The 26,252-nt window shown below is 36.1% G+C and overlaps 1 protein-coding gene across 6 annotated transcripts in view; it reads left to right on the top strand.

The window, feature by feature from the left end:
• Positions 1-291: 291 nt before the first annotated feature.
• Positions 292-26,252, top strand: part of PIK3R4 (phosphoinositide-3-kinase regulatory subunit 4) — a 58,692-nt gene continuing 32,731 nt past the window's right edge. The window contains exons 1-9 of one of the 6 annotated variants that reach the window (XM_036030638.1): positions 305-427; positions 678-797; positions 1,536-2,312; positions 6,966-7,099; positions 8,968-9,550; positions 13,300-13,434; positions 15,048-15,269; positions 21,624-21,797; positions 25,964-26,109. In XM_036030638.1, coding sequence (XP_035886531.1) covers positions 1,580-2,312; positions 6,966-7,099; positions 8,968-9,550; positions 13,300-13,434; positions 15,048-15,269; positions 21,624-21,797; positions 25,964-26,109 — 2,127 coding nt within the window. In that variant the 5' untranslated portion in view covers positions 305-427; positions 678-797; positions 1,536-1,579. Of the gene's footprint in view, positions 798-1,285; positions 1,408-1,535; positions 2,313-6,965; positions 7,100-8,967; positions 9,551-13,299; positions 13,435-15,047; positions 15,270-21,623; positions 21,798-25,963; positions 26,110-26,252 lie in introns of all 6 variants that reach the window. The other 5 variants (XM_036030636.1, XM_036030639.1, XM_028517983.2 and 2 more) reach the window with 5 other exon arrangements.

Below are 26,252 nucleotides of genomic sequence, written 5' to 3'. Positions count from 1 at the left end.
TGTAAACAGGTGAGCCATGTAGTATGTAAATTATATTAACTATCCTAAAGAAGCATGTGAATTCTCTTCAAGAACTATGTTCTTGTGTTATGTACTTGGGGTAAAGGGTGTGTGTGAACGGGTTTGCAGGATTTCAGACGCGCAAGAGTTCAGGGAAGGATAAAATAATCTGGATTGGGACTGGATTTCTTCCTGTAGACTCGCGGAGCGGAACCACGCCCCTTTCCTGTTTCCTAGCAACCAGCGCCCACCAAGGACTCCTCCTCAAGCCTCGTCCCTTCGTAACTTCCGCTCCGCGGCAGGAAGTAGTCATAACCGGCGGCTTTCCCAGGAGTTCAGCGTTTGAGGTGTGTAGCAGCTGAAGAAGTTATTTCCCTGAATCTGGCGTTCTCCCTCGCTCCTCTGAGTTTCACCTTGCGGCCTGGTGGTGAGGACCTCGAGGGTCTGGAAGTCCGCGCTGGAGGAAGACGAGACCCGAGGACGCGTGGCCTTTAGGGCTGAATAGGGGGGCTGGCGGGGAAAACTCCCTGGGTATCTGTGCAATCATTTCAACCTGGCTTTTTCTGTGTTCTGCGTCCCTGAGAGCTTCCCCCAGTGGTACTCGGCGGACAACTGGGGTTTGTGGTGGTTGGGACTCTTGCGTCTCTCCCCCAACATCCCACCTCTTGCCTTTGAAGGAAGACCCCCTCGTAGAGAAGACTCACCCGGCTGCCGACTCCGTTCCCCGCGGTGAAGTGACCCACCATGACCCTAGTGTGAGCTAATGACCTACCTGTGATACTTTGCAGAGTCCTAGGGTAAATGTTTATACGTGCGCATAGCCGTGTGTGTATGTGTGTTTTATTTCCTGCAAAATCTGACCTAGGAAGAAAACCATGGGCTGTGTTTGGCAAGTGTGTGTTTTGGTTTACTTTTTTCCTTTAACGTCTTTGCCAGGGGGTCTCCCCTGTGGCTGTTGCAAACCAGACAACTTTGTGCCTTCTGTTAGCTGGGTGGGAAGGAACACTGAAATTAGTCTGGAAAGGCCCAGAAGGTATTGATTTTTGGATCTTAGCCTGACCTTTGAGATGTTCAGTGTACTTTTTGCATTAGGTGTTTCTTAGTTTTAAGTTTTAATGTGTTTGTGTCTTATGTGCAAGACTACACGTTCTTGGACAAAGACTGTTTTATGTTGTACTGATGTGACCCTCCTAGCTCCAAGCACAATACTGAACATAGAGTAAAGGCTTAGTAATTTTAAAAATCAGAAAATACACGTTTTAATGTCTTCAGCTTAACATTGAAGGGGCCTGTTTAATGTTCAGCTCCTGGAAAGGACAAGATAAAGGACAACTTTATCCTGGAAGGGATAAAGTAACAAGATCTCATTAGATAAATGTGTCTGACATTTAGAGGCTGCCTGGAAGGGTAAGTACAATGATCTCAGGGGAAAAGAAATGTAGTGCATCTGTCTTTTAGTAGGAGACCAAATAAATAATGGTGTTTAATTGTTTGTTTCTTTTCTTCTTCCCTTTTTTTCTGCCTTTTTTAAATAGGTGTTGTATCTTAATTTACTGACCCGGAGGCACGTGCTGCCATTATGGGAAATCAGCTCGCTGGCATTGCTCCTTCCCAGATCCTTTCTGTGGAGAGTTATTTCTCAGACATCCATGACTTTGAATATGATAAAAGCCTGGGGAGTACTCGCTTTTTTAAAGTTGCTCGAGCAAAGCACCGAGAAGGCCTGGTGGTTGTGAAGGTCTTTGCAATTCAGGATCCCACATTGCCTTTAACCAGCTATAAACAAGAGCTAGAGGAATTGAAAATCCGGCTTCATTCGGCACAAAACTGTCTACCTTTCCAGAAAGCAGCAGAAAAAGCATCTGAGAAAGCGGCCATGCTCTTCAGGCAGTATGTGCGAGACAACCTCTATGATCGCATTAGTACCCGTCCATTCTTAAATAATATTGAGAAGCGTTGGATCGCTTTCCAGATCCTGACAGCTGTGGACCAAGCACACAAATCTGGAGTCCGGCATGGGGACATCAAGACTGAGAATGTAATGGTCACCAGTTGGAACTGGGTCCTTCTAACTGATTTTGCCAGTTTTAAACCCACTTATCTTCCAGAGGACAACCCAGCAGATTTCAACTATTTCTTTGACACCTCACGGAGGAGAACTTGCTATATTGCTCCTGAACGTTTTGTGGATGGTGGGTTGTTTGCCACTGAGTTGGAATATATGAGAGATCCTTCGACTCCACTTGTAGACTTAAATAGCAATCAGAGAACAAGAGGAGAGTTGAAGCGAGCAATGGACATCTTTTCAGCAGGTATTTGAGTTGGTTAAATTCGCTAAGGGAGATGTGTATGTGTTTTCACCCGAATATAGAAACATGGAAAAATTTTTCCATTATGTGGAAAAATTAATTTGTTCTCGTACACTATTTTAAATATATGCTGTATTCTTTCATTGGACATGTTCATGTGCCTAGAAAATGCAACAGCCATTCATTCAAACATTTGAGAAGTATTTGACTTGTTCTGTATGCGTCAGGCACTGTCTTAGGTGCTAGAGACATAGATGGGTAATGATGTCCCTTTTTTAAGGTGCTTATCCTTTAGTGAGGAGATAGATATGATTGAAAAAGGACATTTCAGTGTAATGTGACTTGCTGTGGTGGTAATAAACATAGGGTGCTTATAGGAACATGTATTTAATAGATACTTAAATTAGTCTCCATGGTGATGAATGGGTAGAGAGGCAAGATCAAGAAAGACCTCTTTATTGAAAAGATGACATTTAAGCTGAGACCTGAAAGATGAATGGGAGCTAGCTATGGTATCGGGTGTTTGTTTCAGACAGAGGGTGTTGCTTATACAAAGACTTGAGGACCAGAATATGGTGCACTAGTTTATAAGAGTGCTGTAAGTGGCTTAGTGTATCTGGAACATGGAGTGTGAGGTAAGCAAGGCCCAGATCAGTAAGGGTGTTAGGCCAATGCTAGTCTTGAGAGACATTGTCAGACAAAGCACCGACAATAGCATGGAGAGTGGATTGAGAGCAACTACACTGCAGAAGGGAAAACCAGTTAGTAGCAAATTACCACCAGTCCAGGTAAGACATGAGCCTTGACTGGCTTTTAAAGTTGTGACAAAGTTGGAGAGGCAACAGAGAGAGGTACAGTTAAGGGTTAGGGGCACCAATCCCCAGCATATTCGAAAACCCTTATATAACTTTTGACTTCCCAATAACTTAACTACTAATAGCTAACTGTTGACTGATAACAAACAGTCAATTAACACATATTTTATGTGTTATATCTACTGTATACTATATACTTAAAGTAAGCTAGAAAAAGAAAATGTTAAGAAAACTGTAACATTCATCTGTGAATTTCTTTAAGTTGTAGCAAATCTCCAAATTTTTTTCATTGTATTTACTGAAAAAAATCTATAAGTGGGCCCACACAGTTGAAACTTGTATTGTTCAGGGGTCAACTGTAATGCTTAAGAAATAATTAGTAGATAGAATTGTCATGACTTGGTGATTGATTGGAGGATGAAGTCAAGAGCACCCCCCTCCCTTACACCCTCCTTATACCCACTCTTGGGAAACATGGTGAGCGGTGATGCTGGTCAGTGAGCTGGGAGTCACAAAAACAAGAACAACTAGGGGGTGAGAAGAGGACAAGGCCTGTGTTAGGTATGTCGAGTTGAAGGTATTTGGGGATATCTAGGAGAAGATGTATAACAGGCAGTTGGTTATAAAGTTTTGATGCATAGAGATTTAGGTTGGAGGGGGAGATCTGGTGGTTAGCCACAAATATAGGTAGTAATTATAGCCAAGGGAATGAGTTTGTAGCTAGTGAGAGTTTGTAGAAAAGTATTGAAAGTTTGATGAAATTAGTGGTCTTCTTCCCTGGAAATAAGTACCACGCATTCATGTACATTATTTCACATGCAGACCATGTGAAGCAATTCCAGGTTGTCTGTGGACTTCTGGGAGGGGATGTGTGCTGAGGGTGATGTCCCCGAGGAATACTTTCTGAACTGTGGCGTCAGGACCTTTTTTTTTTTTGGTAAATTTTAGAAAAGTTGGGTTTAATCATTTTTTCACATGTAGGTTTACTACAAAGAAAACATGAATTAAACTGTGTTTCAGATTACAGTAAAATTACAGAAAAATATAGTAACATAATTAAGGAAGAAGTGTATTACATCTAGGTGGAATGAATAATTGTTACACAGGATTGCACCTCTGTTGGTCCATTCCGCTGACTGCTCTGTGTCCCAAGATAATACTGAGGGGTGTTTTGGTAAGATAGGGTTAGCCTCCATGCTGTAGCTGTAACACTATTAGAACTGTAATCCATCCAAGTCCCAACTTTCTTGATCAGTGAATTTATTTAAATTTTTCTTGAACCTTTATTACATTTTACTGTTTTACATTAGACTTCCTGGTTTGTAAATAGGACTCCTTCAGCTTAGAAACTAGGCCACTTTCTCGCTTTAGGGGGTCATTTATAGGTTTTGTTGTTGTTTTGAGGGATAATTAGCATATTAGTTTCAGGTGTACAACATAATGATTCAATATTTGTATACATTGCGAAATGATATTCACAGTAAATCTGACATCTGTCACCGTACATAATTACATATTTTTTTCCCTTGTTATGAGTACTTTTTAAATCTACTCTCTTAGGAACTTTCAGTGATGCAATGCAGTAGCATTAATTATAGTCACCATGCTGTACAGTACATTCCCATGAGTTAGTTAGAACTGGAAGTCTATTAGAATTTTAAATTTCAGGGGTTGATGAAAGCTTATATTTATATTTTTTGGAGGAATTTTAAAAATCTATATTCATCAGGGATGTTTGTATGTGGTTTTCCTTTCTTATGATGTCTTTATCTGGTTTTGTATGGGGATAGTATTGGTGTCATAGAATGAATTGGAGGTGTTCCTCTTCTTTTTTTGGGAGAATTTGTGAAGGTTGAGGGTCAAGTCATTCCAAGTTTGATGGAATTCACCTGGTAAGCCATCTTGGCTTAGGCTTTTCTTTGTGGGAAGTTTTTCATAACCAATGCAGTCTCTTACAATGCTCATTCAGGTTTTCTGTTTCTTTTTCAAGGCAGCTTTAGTGATCTCTTTCTAGGAATCTGTCCATTTCATTTAGATTATCTAATTTATTGGCATGCAGTTCAAAATGCTCTCTTATAATTCTTTCCATTTCTGTACGGTTGGTAGTTGCTAGTAATGTCCCTTTTCCACCTGATCTCTGTATTCTCTTCGTTCTGTTTACTTTGGCTTGAGTTTACTCTTTTCTTGTTTCTTAAGGTGAAAATAAGGTGGTTGTTTTGAGTTTGCCCTTTTTAATAGAGATGTTTGTAGTTTCACATTTTCTCTAAACACTGCTTTAGTTGCATTCCATGTGTTTCTTTATTTTGTGTGTTTACTTTCATTCATCTCAAAATATTTCATAATTTCCTTTTGATCCATTGGTTATTTGGGGGTATGATTAATTGCTACATATTAGAATTTTTCAAACTTTTTCCTGTTAACTGATTTCTTATTTCATTCCATTGTGATTTGAAAAACATAATTTGTGTCATTTCAGGTTTTTAAAATTTATTGAGGATTGTTTCATGACCTAGCATACAGTTTAACCTGGAGAGTGTTCCATGTGTACTTGAGAATAATTTTGTATTCTGTTGTTGGGTGGAGTGTTCATTTGATGTCTTAGGTCCAGTTCCGTAGCATTAATTCTACTTCCTTCTTGGTTATGATGTTTGTAATAGCTATTTTTAAGTCTTTTATTCTGAAAGTTGATATTCTGTACGTAGAAATTAATGGGAGAAATATATTGTTTATATGTGTCAGGATTGTCTTAGTTGCTGGAGATTTTTCAGTGAACAAAATGGACAAAAATCCCTTCCTCATGGAGTTTGCCTTGTAGTGGGTATATAGAGAATAAAGAAAAAAATACATAAAATATATAATTTGGCAGTTCATGCTGAGGGGAAAACACGGAAAGGGGAAAGGGAATGGGGAGTTATGGTTTTGAGGCTTGCGATTTTAAACCGGGCCATCAAGAGAGTCTTTACTGCTGAAATGACATTTGATTAGAGATCTGAAAGAGGCGCAGGTATAAGCCACATGGATACTGGCGGGAATAGTATTTTAGGCAGAAGGACTAGCAAATGCAAAGGCTGTGTTGAGTTAACACTATTTAAGAATCTTTTTTAAGAATTGCTGAATGCATGTCAATAATGATTCAGTGAAACTGCGTTTTCCTTTTTGGGATGTAGATAGGTTTTCTTTCATACTCCTTGTTGAAGATTATGTCAGTGTAAAATGATTGGGTTATATCTTCTTTCCTCTCTAATCTTAATTGTCACACTTCTTAGCACTTCTCGTTTTATTATTGTGTTTGCTCACTGGTTTATTTTATGCCTCCCTTCCTATAATGAAAGCTTTATGAGGGCAGGGATTTTGTCTGTTTCATGTACTATAAGAGCCTAATGTAGACACCTGATGATTTTTTTTGTTTAATGATGAAAATTCTCAGCTATGATTTCACAGTAATTTCTAATGAACTTAATTTCCGTAAACTCGTATTTTTTAAAAAAATAGTGTATTTCTTGTGGCTTTTAATCTATCTATGAGTATCTAGTTCTAAATATATGGTGTATGTATGTTATATGCACACATTCATTTTAAATTATAGAACTAGGAAGTAACTTTTTTTTAAGAGGGAGAACAAGAGAATGGACCTTTTGACTTTACACTTTTAGAAATTGTTGATTATGCGATGGATATTTTCTCTATCTTGATTGGTTGTAGTTGTACATTGCATTAAAATTTTTAGTTCAGTTTACTTGGCTTTACATTTTGAGTTTTATGCATTCTCTGAATTCTTGGCCTATATTACTGATGTGTCTTGCATTTCATGTTTAATGGAATTATGTCTGCTATTTTCCAGGTTGTGTGATAGCCGAGCTTTTTACAGAAGGTGTACCATTATTTGATCTCTCTCAACTTTTGGCTTATAGAAATGGACAATTTTTCCCTGACCAAGTGCTAAATAAAATTGAAGATCGCAGTATCAGAGATTTGGTAACTATGCTACAAATATTTGCCATAAAGACTTTAATAGAATTGTGTTCTTTCTTTTGCATTAGTCCACTCTCTAAAATGTTACAAATTTGGAACAAAGAGCCTTATAAACTAATACAAATGCCTTATTACTTTTACTTTATTAGGGGAAAATGTACAATATTTCCCCCTTCTCAGACAGAGCTCATTTGACTTAATGTTTTTTTTACATACACACACAAAATACACACACCTCTTCCCATTCTCATTATGATCTTTAGCTCTGTTTTTGGTGGATTTAGAAGGAGGTAAAGAGGGGCCTTCCTGGAGGCTAGAGAAGTTGCCCAGGGTAGAACCTGATAGTAAGAAATGAAGAAGACATACCTAAAATGAAAGAGACAGGAAATATCAACTTGAATATAATGCAGCAGTGTAAGGCCATTTTGTATAGAAGCTATTAGCTTTGTTTACCTCCCTTGACCCTGAGGGCAGTCCTGGGAGGGGAGATACAGAATCACAAATTAGTGTAGCTGAACAGATGTGAGGAATTCTGTGGGAGGTCATACAGGCCATTACTGTGTGAGGGGATCTTTTTAAAATCAGTCAGTTAGTCAGTGTAGGAACTGATGCTCATCATGATTAAGACTCGGAGTTGTGGAAAAGATGGTATATTTAAAACATCCTTGCCCTGGCCTGGTGGCTCATTTGAGTGGAGTGTCTTTGTGTGCACCAGAAGGTTGGGAGTTTGATCCTGAGTCAGGGCACATAGCCAGGTTGCAGGTTTGATCATCCCTGGTTCCCTGGTTGGTGTGCATGCAGGAGGAGGTTGATCAGTGTTTTTCTCTTTCTTTCTCTCCCCCCTCCCTTACTCTTCCTCTCTCCTTTCTCTCTTTCCTCTCCCTTCCTCTCTCTCTAACATCAATAAAAAAAAATACCCTTGGGTGAGCATAAAAAATTAAAGTATTCTTTAGTAAGGTAGGGAAATCTATGTTTTAATTTCTCTTACAGATGGCAAATGTTAAAAAATATGCTTCAGAGAAAGCCAGTTTAGTTCACGATCATTGAGCAGTGTACTGGATTAGGAGTTGGTGCATGTGGCTACATCTTTGGGTATGGCACTCATTCATCATGTCATGTTGGCATGAATCTGGGCTGACGTTTTCTTAAGTGTGAAAGGAGTGAATTTGACTAATCTTTAAGGCTTAACCCAAATGTAAAACTAATTCTGTTAAGTTACTTTTCCTTATTTACAGTACATTTGATTCCCCCAGGTTCAATGAGAGGCTCTTATTTAGAATATAAACAGAAAGCTCAAATAGCTAAATATATGTTTATGACATTTCATGTATTTAAATAATGACTGATACACTGTGAGGGTCTAGGAAAGATGAAATGTGCTCTGTATGTTGAAAAAATTATTTTCTTATGATACTAGAAATAAATTCAAATTAGATACGTCATTTTTAGTGTTTGCAGGATGTAACATCTCTTTTACTTAAAAAATTTAAACCACTAATTCCCTTTTTGAATGGATCCTAGAGCTACACTTAAACTATGTATTTCCTTGAGCTTGTGAAAATAAGTCTCCAAACCAGATCTCTGATATGTAAATAGATGTTGGGGGATTTTTCTTTTCAGAATTGTGTATAATTTTGTGTGCAAAAATTGTGTATACATTTTTCTTCTTGCTTTTTAGGATGATAGTAGAGTTGCGTATTACTCAGTAGTTAGGTTCTTAAAGGAGTTTGAGTGGTAAAGGTCAAGAAGAGTTAGAGGTACCTTGTAAATCCTTGAAATCATGGTTAAGATGCCCTTGTAACTTTCGTCTGACTTAATTTGCTGTTCTCAAATGTATTTTTTTTTTTACTCCCTTTCTCTCCTTGGTATAGGTAACGCAGATGATTCACCGTGAGCCAGATAAACGGTTAGAGGCAGAAGATTACCTAAAGCAGCAGCGTGGCAATGCCTTTCCTGAAATATTTTATACTTTCCTTCAGCCCTACATGGCCCAGTTTGCCAAGGAAACATTTCTCTCTGCAGATGAGCGTATTCTGGTCATACGGAAGGATTTGGGCAACATTATTCACAATCTCTGTGGACACGACTTGCCAGAAAAATCAGAAGAAGAGCCTAAGGAAAACGGGCTGGTTATCCTGGTGTCTGTCATAACCTCCTGTCTGCAGACCCTTAAATACTGTGATTCCAAACTTGCTGCTTTGGAACTTATTCTTCACTTGGCCCCACGATTAAGCGTAGAAATTCTTTTGGATCGTATCACGCCATATCTTTTGCATTTCAGCAATGACTCTGTTCCTAGAGTGAGGGCTGAAGCCTTGAGGACGTTGACCAAAGTTCTAGCTCTTGTCAAAGAGGTCCCTCGCAACGATGTCAATATCTATCCGGAATATATTCTGCCGGGCATAGCCCACTTAGCCCAAGATGATGCTACTATAGTCAGATTAGCCTATGCTGGTAAGAGATGACTGTCCAAGTAATAGCCACTCATGATTTTGAAGTTAGTGACTATAATACCTCTTGTTTCTCTGTTTTCTTTTGGGAATTCCGAGAATAAACTTTGGTCTAAGCTGTTTGTGTAAATTACAGTAATACAGCTAATCTGTTCCTGGGACTCAACTTTTGTGTGTGCTGTCATTTTCAAAGTGATCAGAATTACCAAGTAAAAAGTACATAATACAGAATACTATGATTTTACTGGAAGTATTACATTTACTTTGAAGTAAGACTAACATTTATAAGTATGTGCTTTTGAGGGAGTGTCTTCAGGCCTTTTTGAAGTTTCTCTGAAACAAATAAGCTTGTTTGAATATCAGTTTTAGGATATTCATCCATTTATTGGAAAAGATTTACTCTGCTGGGTAATCTGGTGTTGAAAGATCCTCCCCTATTAAGTTACTGAATTGTAAGGTCCTTTCAGTTACTCTAGTGCTTAGGACGTGTGGCTTCTCTGATGAGGTGGGTGTGTTACATGACACACCCGCATGTTTTACTTATAATTCTCACTCATAAAATCAAGTGATACGGATTCATGTTTTTAGTGTCCCAGATCAGTTCCAAATGCTTATTTCTGCATGAAAATGTCATTGAAGAGATTTGCATAATTCCATAATGTATTTGTAAAATATAATCTGATGGAAATCAGGGATTCTTTTTTGAAGTACATATTGTGTGGTGATGATATTGTCACTTTTTGTGAGATACTTGCTTAGTTTATTCTTTTTACAATTTGCCTGTCACTATTTTAATGGGACAGGTACACAAAATGGTATTTAGACTCTGGCCTTCTCTTTTAGGCACATCCACAAAATTATTGGTGATTGTTGGGTTTCTTTTTTTTCATATGCATATCTTAGATATATTTAATCTATCTGCCTATTTACTTATCAGTTGTTTCTGATTTTCATAATTTGTAGGTATAAACTTCAGGCCTAGAAAATCTAGGATTTTTTTAAGATAGATCTGAGGTTATTACTTGTAACAAAGCATATTTATAATTCACTTGGTCAATATAAATAATTGAGCTAGATAAAATTAAAGTTCTTAGGCTTTAGCCATGGCTGGTGTGGCTCAGTGGATTGAGAACCAGTCTGCAAGCCAAAGGGTCGCTGGTTTGATTCCCAGTCAGGGCATGTGCCTGGGTTGCCAGCCAGGTCCCCAGTAGGGGGCACACGAGAGGCACCACACATTGATGCTTCTTTTCCTCTCTTCTTCCCTCCCTTCCCCTCTGTCTAAAAATAAATAAAATCTTTAAAAAAGTTTTTAGGTTTTAAAAACAAGGTGAATATTTAGAATTTCTTAACCTACTTTTGGCCCAGGGTATCTTAGTCTCTTCTTAACTGTGTTAAATAGGTAAGATTTTGACGTGTGGGTGCCATATTAACATATTGACATTCAGTTACTAATAGTTGTAGCATAAAAATAATGCTACTGTTTATCGAAAAGCCAGTTGTGTATCAGGGCGTCTGCTGCTCAAGGTTGTTGCAAGGGTTAGTTGCAGGAGATACATAGATTCTAAGGTAAATTCTAAGATAAGTTCTAGATTTTAAGATCCTGAGATCTATATATCTTTCACAACTATCCTTGTAAAAACCTTGAGCAGTGACTTATATTACCTTAATTTTACCAGTGAGGAAATTGGGAATGGGACAGTCTAAAAAAACAACCCGAACATGTCTGGTCTAACTCCCTCTCAGTTCTCAGAGCTACTGGTGTAGACCTTGATTTCGGAGCAACCCTGCTTTTCTTGGGTCTTTCCGTGTTTATGATGAGAGTCCAGGGTAACCCAGGCTCAGTGCCAGTACTTTCAGTGTCCCTCCATCATGGCTTGGTACAGGAGAAAGCTGCCTTTTTTTTTTTTTTATAGAGCTAGAGTTTGAACTTTTATGGTTAAGTATAATTAAACCACATGCCAGTAATTATAAAAGTTTAAAATCAATTTGTAAATTCCTCTACATTATTCTTTTTTAACTCAGAGATGTTACAATTTTGTATCTTGTCTGAAGTAAACTTAAAAGTACATCCTGGCATATAAACTTAAGTGGAGAAATAAGCATAGATCTACTTAGACTTTGGAGTTTCAGAAAAATAAGAGACTTTTCTTAAAGGTACGTTCCTTAAAGTGAAGATACTCACCTGGAGTTTTACTTACGATCAGAGGATGGCTTCACATTTTTCCACCTTTAGGGTGAGCAGACATTAAAGGGCATTACTATCTTGCTTACTTAGAGGTAAATTTTCATTCTATTCAGAGGAATCTTGAATCTGGGGGAGGTGAGTGAAGGGACTCACTGCATTTGGTAGACTGAAAAAAATCACAATTATTGCACAATGCATCTCAGTTTTGGAGATGTAGAAATTAAAGACACAGTGAGTCTTAGAATCAATAAAATAAAGTAGTTAAACTCAATGTTCAGTGCTATTTAATGCTAAGAAGGGAAAGAGTGTGATCTTTGGCTAAAAAGCACAGAAGTAATAGAGAAAAGGGTAGAGACAGGAATAAATAACATAAGGAAGAAGGTATAAGCAATAGAGTAGATATAATTAATAGCAAATGTGACTCAGAACTTAGAAGTAAGTGGTGAGGAGTATCAGATAGTCTTACCAGATTATCAGAAAGAAAAAGAAAATATAGACAACTAGAAGTGTGGCAAACAGTCTCACACTTTGTTCCTTAAGAACTTCAGAGTATTGCTTGTAAAGCAGTCCGTCAATGGTTGATTCAGTTTGGTAATGGCTCATGTATGTGTGAAGAAGCCGAGGCTCATGTTGGCTAAAGCAGCCAGCTACTAAGGGGCAGAGTAGAGATTTGAGCCAAGGTCTCTGTGATTCCAAAGCCCTGCTTGATCCTGCCGGGTTTTTTCACGTGAATGTTTTTTAGTCCAATGTCAGCATACTGTTTAGGGTAGGACTCTGGCCCTGGCTGGTGTGACTCAGTTGGGTGGGTGTTACCCTGTAAACAGAAAGTTCCCACGTTTGATTCTGGGTCAGAGCCCATGCCTGGGTGGCGGATTCTGTCCCTGGTTGGGGTGTGTACAAGAGGCAACTGATCAATGTTTCTCTCTTACTTTAATGTTTCTCTCCCTCTCTTTCTCCCTTCCCTTCTCTCTAGAATCAATAAAGAAAAAAAAATTTTTTTAAAGATTTTATTCATTTATTTTTAGAGAGGGAAGGGAGGGAGAAAGAGAGGGAGAGAGAAACATCAATGTGCGGTTGCTGGGGGTCATGGCCTGCAACCCAGGCATGCGCCAACTGGGAATCGAACTTGTGACACTTTGGTTTGCAGCTGGTGCTCAATCCACTGAGCTACACCAGCCAGGGCTAAAAAAAAAAAAAAAATTATTCTTATAAAAGAAGGGATAGGACTTTGTAGAAGGAATGTTTTTTTAATTTTTTCCTCAATAGATCCAAGTGCTATATTTGGGTTATTTTGTATTTTTTTTTAAAGATGCTTATGTTTTGTTATTAAAACTGGTAGTCTAGGGATAGTTATAGATTATGAAATGAGTTACTGACATATGATTAGGTTAAGTGCTAAATTTAAAAGATCTACTTTTACTTTAAAAGTAAACTTTTAAACTTTAAAAGTTCTACTTTTTCTTCTTAGTTATGTGATTGTTATTTTTATGTATAAAGGGTTAGTGAGAAAAAGTTATAAGTATTACAGAGATTTAAGAAGATAATTATAATTTTTCTTCCTTTTATAGAAAACATAGCTCTGCTGGCAGAAACAGCTTTGAGATTCCTGGAATTAGTGCAGTTAAAAAATCTCAATATGGAAAATGACCCAAATAGTGAAGAAATAGATGAAGTTACACATCCCAATGGAAATTATGACACAGGTACTATGATTTTCTGTTCCAGATTTCCTGTTACTTAGAATGAATTACTCATGTGAACTTGCAGCAAATCATCATTTCTGTTTTTCATGCAAGATGAAAGAATACCAGATGCATAAATAGGAATGGTCCCTGGTTTCTGATTGTTCTCTCGACTCTTGAACATTTATCTAGCCAAATGATCAGCTTGTTGTCACAGATTCTAAGCTCAATTGTTTTCCAGCCAGAATTGATTTGTGTCAACAGTAAAGCTAGCTGAATTTTATCAGTCTTATGATAAGAGGGAAAAAAACAGTGGAAATATCATAGCTAAAGAATCTAAACCTTTTCTACTTTTTTGAGTATATTCTGTGTATCCTCAGTCATAAACTTGTGTTTTTTTCATGCTGTCTGTGATTTACATATTAAAGCATGCACAGTTTGCTGTGAAGAGACAGACGTGATGGTGAACTCTTCAAGGTCAGAGTTCCTGTCCTAAGTTTCTTTACATCCATACAGCTTTTAACAGGCTTACGGTTAATGTTTATTGAGTTAGAGACTTAGAAGTAAAATAGTATGCTTAGGTCTATTCTAAGATATTTCTAGTTGAGAAAAACCAGAGAAGTTAGTTTTCAGATTTTTATGCTATAGACAACTGCAGTGGCTCTGTTACTTGTTGAAATGGCATCGTTTTAGATGGTATAATTATTTGAGTTGAAGACAGTGAAATAATTTTGAATTTATAGAAGAATATATCAGACAGGAAATCCTCACTTCTTCCACGGAATTACTTAGAAAATACTGTTCAACATTCTATAACTGTGTAATTGGATCTTTTTAGATAATTAAGTTAAATGTTAAAACTGTTATGGAGGTAACGTAAAGTTTTTTTGATGTGAATATTGTAATTTTGCATATCAGACATTTTTTCCCTTGACAGTGCTGGACCAGAGGGGCCTCTGCCCTCACTCATTTAGCCATCAGATAATTGTTAGGGGCAGCTCTGCATCAGTCGACTCTGTGCCTGCTCTGAGCACTAGGGACACTGTGGTGAATGAGACAGAAAAATCCCTGCTCTTAAGCTAACATTTTGTTGATAGTAAGGGAAACATAGACAGCTAAGTAAATAAATAAAAGGGGAGGGTGGATAGGAGGTAAGGTCAGAGAAGGTGGCAGCGGCCAGATCGTGTAAAGGCTTGACAGGACTCGCAGTGGCTTTCTGAAATGTCATGGTCTGGCCTTTAAAATGCTTTCTAAGAGTATTGCCCTGTGCCATCAGATTGTATCCTGCACTAGTCTAGGGCTTTCAAGTCCTTGGTTATCTTATCAGAGCAGTGTGATCTCCTTTCTTTGCTTTCCCACAGTTTTCTCCTAAACCTCAGAAATAGAGTTATTACATTAGTGATAGTAACCATGCTTGTGAAATCAGTTTATTAAGGATGTTCTTCAGTTTTGTATTTCAGCCTTCCATCAATCTTTCAGAGCTCCGAATACTGGAAAAACATAGTGATTATAGACTTTCTCCAGTGGTTTCTATAATCATTCTGTTTCTCTGAGGACTAAGAAAGAAGACTGGGTCCATGCATATGGGGAAAAATTGTGGATCCTACCTTTACTTTTTTTTTTCTCCTTTTTAGAGCTCCAAGCCTTACATGAAATGGTTCAGCAGAAAGTTGTCACTTTGCTAAGTGACCCTGAAAATATCGTGAAACAAACCTTAATGGAAAATGGAATAACACGGCTGTGTGTATTCTTTGGACGTCAGAAAGCCAATGATGTTTTATTGTCCCACATGATTACTTTCTTAAATGATAAGAATGATTGGCATCTCCGTGGAGCTTTTTTTGATAGTATAGTTGGTATGTTTTTTTTAAATTCATCTTTAAGACTTTAATCTTCTCCAAAAAGCATGCAATCTGAAAGGTGACAATACTACCGAATTTTACTAATAATAGAATGAGTTCCCAGTATCTGTGTCTTCCTGCTGCTTTTGTATAAGTATATCTCAGCCAGTCAAGGGATTGGTTAATTAAACCGTGATACATCCAGATGAAGGAATACCATGTGGTCATTAAACACTGTGTTTTAAAAGAGTATTTCATGACTTGGGATGGTATCATGAAATATTATTAAAGTGACTAAAGTAGATTGTAGATCCACTTAAAGTATGATTTCAGTTGTGTAAAGGTAACAATAGTAAATCATATATATTTATAAAAAAGGGCTGGAATGTATATACTAATGTGTGAATGGTGGTTATCTCTGGGACTGGGTTGTGGGTGATTGTTTTCTTTATATTTTTCATATTTGTCAATTTTTAAACAATAAACATACATAACTTAACAATCAGAAAATAACAGTTAAAGTGTAATTAGTCTGTTGGGTTGGTCAGCAAGTCCGTTTAGTTTTTTTCTGTAAAATGAAAGATGCATATTTCATTTTCACCAATAACTGTATTGATTTGTATATTTTGAGTATGCTGGCTATCTCCCATTATTGGCTTCTAGCGACGGGGTAGAGGCCAGGTGTGCTGCTAAATATCTTCCAGTGCATACAACAGCCCCACAGCAAAGAATTGGCCAAAATGTCAGTAGTACCAAGAAACCACACACTGACATCTTCGATCAGTCATAGCACCTTCTCCACACACTGCACAGATCTTTTTTTGTTTCAGTTGTACTTTCACCTTTCTTGAAATAATAAAGCATAATATGCCAGAAGTGTTGTGTACCTTCTTCCATCCTCAATATTAAAATGGCTGCACAAAAATTCACCAAATTTGATAATTTTTTAAAATGCATGCTGATATGACAGTTGTCACAATACACTCTAACAAAATTGTTTTGAATGAAGTTAAAGACAACTACGCATCACCAGAACCATCATACAGAAAAAAATAAACTTTTTGGCCAGCCCAATAATTAGGACATTTAGATTTGGAAATATTATATGCTAAAGCCATGTTATTATGATTACCTGCTAACCCCCTTTATATCATTTTGGACATAATTGCCAGCTAGTTCATTAACTCAAAATGTTTAAAGACTCTTCTATACTTTGGAAAGCTTCGCTGGTATTAAGACTTTCTCATGTAGTACTAGAAAGCTGTAGGGTATAGATTTTGTTTCTCAATAGTCTGGGAAAGTAACTGCTAAAAGGTTTGCTGTTGGATGTATTTTTTTTTTTAAAAAGGAAAGAAACTCATATGGCAATACTATTAATGTTTCTGCAAATGCTACCATATAATGCTGTGTAGGAAAGGGTACTTCCTACTTTTGAAAACTTTGAAATTGCCTGCTGTTCTTGCTTTGTTATTGTTGAGTTATTGTACCTCCTCTTTTCAGACATTTAGTTTGTTTTTGTGTTAATTTATTGAATCATCTGTTTTGCACCTCAGACTTCATCTCACTCAGTTTCTGAGTACAGTGCTTTGCTTCTCACATCTTCATCTTTCTTGCTCTTTTCTTTTCTCAGTTAACTTATTTTTATTCCCTTTCTTGAGAAAAGGTGGTTCATAGAACTTTCTCCATTTATTGGTCAATTCACGTGTGTTTTGAAACATGGCTTTACATTACTTTTTTCACTTAAAAATACTTCTCATGGATTTTTTTTGTTTGCTTATAAAAGTAATGCATGCTTGCTGTAGAATATTTGGAAAATTGAGAAACCAAGAAGCAAATGGATAATGTCTAACCCTATAACCCATGTACATCCTCTATGAATGTTTTCAGGGGTTTTTTTTCCTATAGGTACCTCCCTTCTCTTTCCATCCCATCTATCCCATTCTCTCATATGTGTTGAGAGACACTATTGTGTGCTAATTAAGAGTTGGCATTCCAGAGCCAGATTGCTGGGTGTAAGTTCTGTTTTTTTCATTTACTAGTTGTGGTTTTTGCAGAAATTATTTACTCTTTTGTGTTTTAGTTTCCCTATCCATAAGATGGGAATAATAATAGTTCTCTATCTATTGGTTGTTCACTGTCGTTGTGAAGATAAAATAAGTTAACATGTAAATAGTGCCTGGTATATAAATGCTGTGCAGATGTTGTATTTTTTAAAAATTTTCATTGATTGATTTTAGAGAAGACTAAGAGAGAGAGAGAGGAACATTGATTTTTGTTGTTCTACTTATTTATGTATTCACTGGTTGATTTGTTTGAACCCAGAACCTTGTCATACCAGGAGCATGCTCTAACCAACTGAGCTACCTGGCCAGGGCTATATTTCTTCTTAATGTTATTACTTCTTAAACCTTTTTCTAGTAATGTATGTTCTAAGCATTTTCTCATGTCACTAAAAATTCTTTGAAAGCATAATTTATAGTAGTAAATCAAACTGTCCCATTATACAGTTTGACCAAAATTTATTAAACTCTTCTGTTGTATATTTAAATTTTTTTCTGTCACAGATTATACAGATGATCTTTTATATACATTTTGTTTTTGATTATTTTTTCAGGCTAGAATCAAATTTTAACTTCTGAGTTAAAGCATAGGAATATATATTTAAAACTTTTGATGACATTTTATAGGCTTTTCAAAAAGATATTTTTCACTCTGATCAGTATTATTTGACAGTACTGCATACTTCCAGTATGAAATAGGCTTCAATTAATCTTTGCCTGTTGGTTGGGTAAAATGATAACTTGTTTCAATATAGTATATTTCTTTGCTTATTAGTGAAGTTGAAAAACTTTCTTGTGTGTATATGTGTGTGTTTTTAAGATTTTATTTGTTTATTTTGGAGGGAGGAAGGGAGAGAGGGAGAGAAACATCAATGTGTGGTTGCTTCTTGTGCGCCCCCCTACTGGGGACCTGGCCTGCAACCCAGTTATTTGCCCTAGACTGGGAATCGAATCTGCAGGCTGGCACTCAATCCACTGAGCCATACAAGCTAGGGCTTGTTTTTTTGTTAACACTTAAAAAAATCTCCCTCCTTTGGTGTAACCATCACCTTGTTCTCTATATCTCTGTATCTGTTACTATTTTTATGTTCATTTGTTTTGTGTTTTTCATTTGCTTTTTTAGATTCCACCCATAAGTGAAATGATGGTATTTGTCAAAACTTTCTAGCCCTGGCTGGCATAGCTCAGTGGATTGAGCGTGGGCTGGGAACCAAAGTGTCCCAGGTTCAATTCCCAGCCAGGGTACATACCTGGGTTGTAGGCCATAACCCCCAGCAACCGCACATTGATGTTTCTCTCTCTCTCTCTCTATCTCCCTCCCTTCCCTCTCTAAAAATAAATAAATAAAATTTTGAAAAAAAAAAACAAAAAAAAACTTTCTCATGTTAATTTCTTATTTTGTGAATTTTTAATTTACTATTTTTTTGATGTTACTACACTTGGTATTTTTGAGCCATTTATATATCTACATTAAGAACATTAAATAACTTTTTATCATTTGTATGGCAGAAATTTTTTCTCAGGTAACTTGATTATTTTTATGTCCTAAACAGTTTTATGATGTCAATTTATTTGATTTTTGCTTTTATTTATTTATTTATTTATTTATTTTTGTGCCTACAGTTTTTTCAAGTTCCAGAATTAGGTTAATAATCTGCTAGATATATGTCTTATGTTTTTTGTTTTCCAAATGTTTTATTTTTCACACTTATCTTTGGGCTATAGTGTGAAGTAAAATTTAAACTTTTCTCAGAAATATAACTAATTTTACCAACATAATGTATCAAACATTTTATTTTTTCCCATTGATTTATGAAGCTTCAATTATCATCTGGGTATCTTTTATTTCATTGATTTCTCATTCTTGTACTTAACATTGTACTCTATTCTTACAGCTATGTCATTTTTTAATTTTCACATACTTATAACTACGTTTAGTAACTGGTAGGGTAAGTTCCTTAGATATCACTCTTCCAAAATATTTTGAGCTGTTTTAGCTCATACATTTCAATTTGTAAAGTTTCTAAATATAATCCACTGGAATAGTACTTTGTTGGCCAGAAAGTCCATTTAGTTTTTTTCCGTAAAATAAAAGATACATTTTTAATTTTCACCAATAACTTTATTGATTTGAATATTTTGAGTATGTCGAGTATCTCCCACGTGATATAACATTGACTGTTCTCAATTAATGTCTCAATTTGATGTTTGTCAACTTCAACTTGTATACCCAACTGTGGAGCCTCATCCAGTGAGATATCTCCAGCATGAAACTTTGCAAACCACTTTTAACATGTTTTAACAGTACCTTCTCCATAACACTGCACAGTTTTTTGTGTGTGTTTCAGTTGCGTTTTTACCTTTTTTTAAAAGTTTAAGATTTTATTTATTTATTTTTAGAGAGGGAAGGGGGGGGAGAGAGAGAGAGAGGGAGGGAGGGAGGGAGAGGGAAACATCAATGTGCGGTTGCTGGGGGTTATGGCCTGCAACCCAGGAATGTACCCTGGCTGGGAATCGAACCTGGGACACTTTGGTTCCCAGCCTGCACTCAATCCACTGAGCTACGCCAGCCAGGGCTCGTTTTTACCTTTCTTAATAAAGCATAGTATGCTGCAGATGTTGCATATTTTCTTCCATCTTCAAAGTGGCTATGCAAAAATTTATCAATTTTGACAAGATTTTCTTAAAATGCACAGATATGACAGCTGTCACAATACAATCTAACAAAAGTATCAAATGAAGTTAAAGACAACTAAGCACTACTAGAGCCATCTTACGGAAAAGTCAAACAAACTTTTAGAACCTGGTATTTTTCCTTTTATTACAGAAAAAAATTCTAAAATTATTTATGAATTCTAGAGAAATATGCTTTTATAAATTACTTAAAATTTATTCAAAATTTATTAAGTAGTATATGAAAAGCAGTAGTTTCACACCCTAGAGGTAGCTGTTCTGGTTTGTGATTTTGGTTTGATATCTTCAGGCGATTATTGTCATTACTCAATAATGCTTTCATATTGCTATTTGTGGAATTATCAACTTTAGATTTATTTCTTGAATTTTTTTCCATGCCGAATACCTCTTCTCTGTTTCTGAGATATAGATCACTATTTTCAATGCTTTAGCTTGTGATTTGTATAACTTTAAATAATTAAACTCTTTCTTATTGATCCCCTTCTGATTTGGATTGCAAGAATATTAGTGCCCCTTTCTTTCTAATTTTTCTTTCTTTTTTTTTTTTGTAGTTGATAATTCACCTAATTGTTTGTGTTGTCATAGTTGATAGCACTTACATTCTACACTGTAATTATAATAGTCTTTTGTGCTTTGTATAGACTGGCTCTAAAAATGTAAAACAAAATGGACGTGATTATGAATGTCTACAGGTTAGAGCCAAGTAGTGTATTATTTATATTGGCTTTACCATGGTTCCAATGCTGTGACTTCTTTATCCTTGATGGGAATATTTATAGCATCAAAGTCAGTGGATTCTCTTTTTTGTCCTCTATGGATTAAGAAATGCACTGCACATTTTAATTTACCTCATATTTATGCCATGACTTTCTTGACAAATTTCTTCTTTGTCTTGGAGTTTCATATTCCTTTTCTTTCCTTTTATAGAGAAAAGTAATATATCTTCTTCATCTTACCTATAATATCTAGCCTCTTTCTTACCAATTTTTATCTGTTGTTTGTAACTTCCTCCATTTTTCTTCTTGATAACATAAAAAATTACCGGCATTTTGCTCTAATTTTGGCTAATTAATTTCTGGGTCTTTGCTAAGTATTATTTTTTCCTCTTTGAATTCCAGGGTTATGGCTACTATTTTGTGTATTCTATATATTTCTTATTTTGCTAGAGTATATCCTCAAGTAACTTTCTTAGAAATGGTTGCATAGGAGGCAAACTTGTATAGTTCTTGCATATCTCAAAATGACTTATATTTGTTCTCTTATTGACAGTTTGGGTATAATATTTCATAACTTTGACTTGCTCTGTTACAGTCTACCTCCATTATTGCTGAAAATAATTTGATGCCATTCATTCTTTTTCATTTTTAGGGAACCTGTATTTTTCTTTTTGTGAGTGCCTAGGGTCTTGTTTTTTTCTCTTGGTGTTCTAGAATTTCTTGATGATTTGCTTTGGTTTGGTTCTTTTCGTTTATTGTGCTGGATAGGAAGCACAATGTTGTCTCCTTGGTGGTGCTCAAAATATTTGTTTTTTGATTAATTTCATTGTTTTACTTGATGGCATTTGTACTTCCAGATATAAAATACATAATCACCTAACGTTGCTCCTCTTTTTCAGGTGTTGCTGCCTATGTTGGCTGGCAGAGCTCCTCAATTCTCAAACCCCTGCTGCAACAAGGTCTTAGTGACGCTGAGGAATTTGTTATTGTGAAAGCTCTTAACGCCCTTACCTGTATGTGCCAGTTAGGGCTGCTGCAAAAACCCCATGTCTATGAATTTGCCAGTGATATTGGTAAGTTTCTGTTTGTCAAGATTAGGATGAGAAAAGTAGGATATGGGAAGAGAAATAACAATTGATAGAACATTATAAAATTTCTAGGCAATATAGGGTCAGATTTTCCACTTTATTCCCATATTATGTGTGTATGTATGTGTCCCTGTGCACACACTCATGCATGCTTATGCACACATGCTTGCATGTATATGAGAGACAGGCAGGCAGGCAAAAAGGATCATTTGGTTCTCCAGCCCAGGTTGGGAAATCTCTCTCTTTTTTAATCTTTACCCAACGTGTATGTGTTGGTTTTAGAGAGGAAGGGAAACGGAGAGAGACAGAAGCATCGATGTGAGAGAGAAACATTAATCAGTAGCCTCACAATATCTGTCCTGACTGGGGTTCGAACCCACAGCCTTTTGGTATATGGGACAACACTCCAACCAACTGAGCCACCTGGCCAGGGCTTTTTGTTTTTATTTGTATTGTCTTTGTGATCTTTGAAAAATGAAAATTTGTTTTGTTTTATTTTGTTTTTGTTAAGCATACTATAGATAAAGTCTTTTACTGTTCTGAAGAATCAGCTTATTTGTTTGGACACTGGGCTGCTAGTCAAATTGAAATTGGGTGTGGAAGATTGTTCATTTCATGTGTCACTGCACATTGCCAGTTAAGAACTCTTAGTATTGACATTACCACGGTTAGTAATTTTATCGACCAGTGAAAGGAATTGATTACGTTACAGCAGTTACCTGTTTACCTCAACTTAAAATTGAGAATAAGTGCAAACAAGTCGATATGACACATCCTGAAACTAAGACTATCCGGAACTTTTAGTCTTCTTATCATTCCACTTTAAGAAAGGAAGCAAAGTAAGATTGCCAGTTGGCTCTCTCCACAGAGGATCTGAAATCTTAGAAGATTGCCTCTAGACAAAATACTTAATTACTGCTAAATGCCTTGTCAGGGAAAATTAATAGAAACCCAGAATTGGTTAGAATTAGTTAATAGTTTTTTTTTTTTTTTTTTTTTTTTTTTGAGGCAGTCTTCAGAGGAAAGAAAGATAGAGGAGTTACTTATTTTAATTGTTGGGAAACTAGATGGTAGCTAGTAGGGATGTATAAAATTTCTGGAAATTTTTGGAAAATTCCAGAAAATTCATGTCTGGAAAGACATGAATGTAGTTAAAAAAATTTTTTTTTGTGGGAAATTTAAGTATATGTAGGTTTCTTATTCTGTACTTTAATATCTGTAATCCTTCTTTTAGTTTATAACTAATTTGGTTTGAATTTTTTGATTATTATTTTAAAACGAATTACAAATTTAGCCCTGGCTGGTGTAGCTCAGTAGATTGAGTGCCAGCCCACAAACTGAAAGGTTGCTGGTTCCGTTCCCAGTCAGGACACATGTCTGGGTTGTGGGCCAGCTCCCCAGTTGGAGGCGTGCAAGAGGCAACCAGTATCTCTTGCATACTAATGTCTCTTGCCCTGTCTTTCTTCCTTCCTTACCCTCTCTCTAAAAATAAATAAATAAAATCTTTTAAAAAAAGAATTAGAAATTTAATAGAAAATTGTTGAGTATTAACAATACAATCATCGTAAAAATCTCCATTGTATTGAAATGGTTTTGATTTTTATATGCCCCACAGAGTGTTGAACCTTGAGGGATTCATTATCTCTATTTTTTCCATTAAAAAAAACTAATAATAGAATCAAAATTATTAATATTGTAAAAAAACCAAAACATGTTAGAATTGATTTTGAATTTCTAGTCCTGTGTAGTGGAGGGCAGATATAGGAAGCACCCATTTTCATGGTGATAGCGAAATGTATTGTGTTAACACGAACATCTTGCTACCTGGAATATTTTCCTGCTCGTCTCATTTTCTTAATTCTAACATCAGTGCTTTTTTTTTCCTGTAAGAGGGACATTACTTCCCGAGAGTCTAATTTTTCTTGCTTTTACTTTGGTTCTCTTTACTTTAATTAATATCTTCTGTATATAAATATGTACTGATAGTATATTTTAATTTTACATAATGTATTTCTTCTATTGACTAATTATTTGGAAATTACTTTTGATATTTAATGTAGCTTGTAACTGGCATTTTATGTATCTGAAAAATGGATGGCCAATGATTTTTAAGCATAAATCATCATAGAGTTTCTTACCCTGTCTCTTAAATTTTGTAGGGGTTTTACTGGGTTCTGCTGTTTGTAGTGATTGATCACAGCATGAACACATGTAGTACTCATGTATCTTTAATTTTGCATCAAAATAAATTATTATTTAGTTATAGAATAAATGCAGTGTGCTACAACTTCTTGGATGAGGAACTCCCTTAGAACTGAATTTAGGACCAGCTGTGGGGAAAAAGAAAAAAAGTTGCTTAAGTAAAAATCATTTATTGGCATTTTAAATTATTTAAAAGAAAAAAATGGTTTCTAGTGACTTAAAAACACCTACTAAAGCAAATGATATACTGTCCACATTGCTCTGTTAGCTTAGGTAGTGGTTCTTAAAGGGAATGGTGATGAGAGGGATGGTGATTATCATGATTTTTTGGCAGTTCTTTCAAAAGTTGTACTCTTTCCACTTAGATATTCTGAGTACTCACCTTTCTGCATGCCTGTCTCCAGATATGTGGAATAAGCTGGGTGGAGAAGAGATTGAGAACTACATTGTTTTATAGGAAATCTTCTTGATTCTGGTTTCCTGTTTTTTGAGTGTTAAGGTTCTTTGTATCTATTAGCTACTTATTGATACAATAATGCTATATAATAGTCAACCACAAATTCTCAGTAGATGTTTCATTAAATTTCTCATTATGCATCTAAGCTGTGTGCATCATCAGGCTTTGCATCTCCAGATTGTCTGTGGTAACTGTGATTGATCTGTCTCATTCTGGAGTTACGTTCTGAGTGATGGCAGAAGCACAAGAGCAAACCTGGCTATTCAAGTCTCTGTTTGCATTAACATCCCATTGGTCAGAGCGGGTAATGTAACTGAACAGAAGCATGAATACAAGGCAGGAGTGTATGTAATACATATAACACAAAGAATTGGCACCAGTAATTCAGCCTCATACAGTGCCCAACTCCTGCCAAGTTGTTTTGGGTTTAGTTACTTTTTGTTTTGTTTTTTTTTTTCCAGTGTTTTTCCATTCCTTGTTTTCCCCATTGTCAGAGGGAATTTATTAGCTCTCTCTTGTAGGAGGTATCAGAGGCTGCAGGATGTTTATGAAACAATCAAAACCTCCATGTGCAGTGAAAAGAATTGGAATGGGAGAACTTTGCAGACATATTTTGAAGAAGTATTTTTCTCCTTCCCCTTTTTGTACTATAATATTAGCATGTGACATTGTTCTTATTTCTCTGTTGGCAATGAACTCCTTATAAAATTAATATCCTCTAAATGCTGATGTTTTTGAACATCAGAACTAATACAATTTTTTTTTCTTTTAGAAGTTTGAATTTTATTCTTAATCTATGTTTAGTTGAAACCACTGGTTTTAGGCATAGTACACGAAGTGGTTAAAAGAGGTGAAAAGATATTTAATTTTCTGGTTCAATCTCACATTTTAAACTCTTTGAGAATGGGCATTATATTTTCTGCTTTTTAGTTTTCATTTGTAATGCCGTGTGATGTATTAGATTTGATCAAACCTTTTAATGAAAAGGAATGTCAGGTAAAATTGTTTCCTTAATCTTGATGCTATGGCTTAGAGAAGAGACAGCTTACTCATTTCTTCACTCCTTATGTGGCAGAGGACGTGTCCTTGGACTTACTCAGTGAAGTGGGAAGGGGAATAAGAGGTGCTGGATAGTTTTGGGGCTTTTTATGTCTCTCTCTCTCTAGTAGTTTTTAATCCAGTCTTTTAAATGAATAGATGCCCATGCATCTTTAGCCCTGACTAAAAACTATAAATTTAAATTCTCAGAAAGGAGGTAGGTGTTTTTATTCTGTTATGGTATTGCTGAGTTTTATGATAGGGAATATTATATCAGTATGTTGACTTGGTTGAGTTTACGCCTCAGGATAATTGAGTGTGTGAGGGCACTTGATAGTAAGTAACACATGGTATAATCTTTATTATCAGTTGTGTAACAAGGTGAAAGTTTATCTTGACAGTTTGAAACTGTTCGTGAACGTGGTTTAATCCATTCCTTGTTTTCCTTCTTCAGCCCCCTTTCTGTGTCATCCCAATCTGTGGATACGCTATGGTGCCGTGGGGTTTATCACGGTGGTAGCTCATCAGATAAGCACAGCTGATGTGTACTGTAAGCTGATGCCTTACCTGGACCCGTATATTACTCAGCCGATAATACAGGTACGCCTGTTTCAACTTGGAATCAGTCCTCCCTCCAAACTGCATTTAAAAAATGGTTTTAGAGATTCCCTTTTTTATTTAATTAAATTGGGCTAGAGCTAGCTCTTTCACACTAGTTAATGGAACAGACACTTTTGAAGATG

The sequence above is a fragment of the Phyllostomus discolor genome, chromosome 7 (assembly GCF_004126475.2).
Source record: "Phyllostomus discolor isolate MPI-MPIP mPhyDis1 chromosome 7, mPhyDis1.pri.v3, whole genome shotgun sequence".
NCBI classification, from domain to species: Eukaryota; Metazoa; Chordata; class Mammalia; order Chiroptera; family Phyllostomidae; genus Phyllostomus; species Phyllostomus discolor.
The sequence above is the reverse complement of the archived record's forward strand: the minus strand, read 5'-3'. Positions and strand labels throughout refer to the sequence as shown.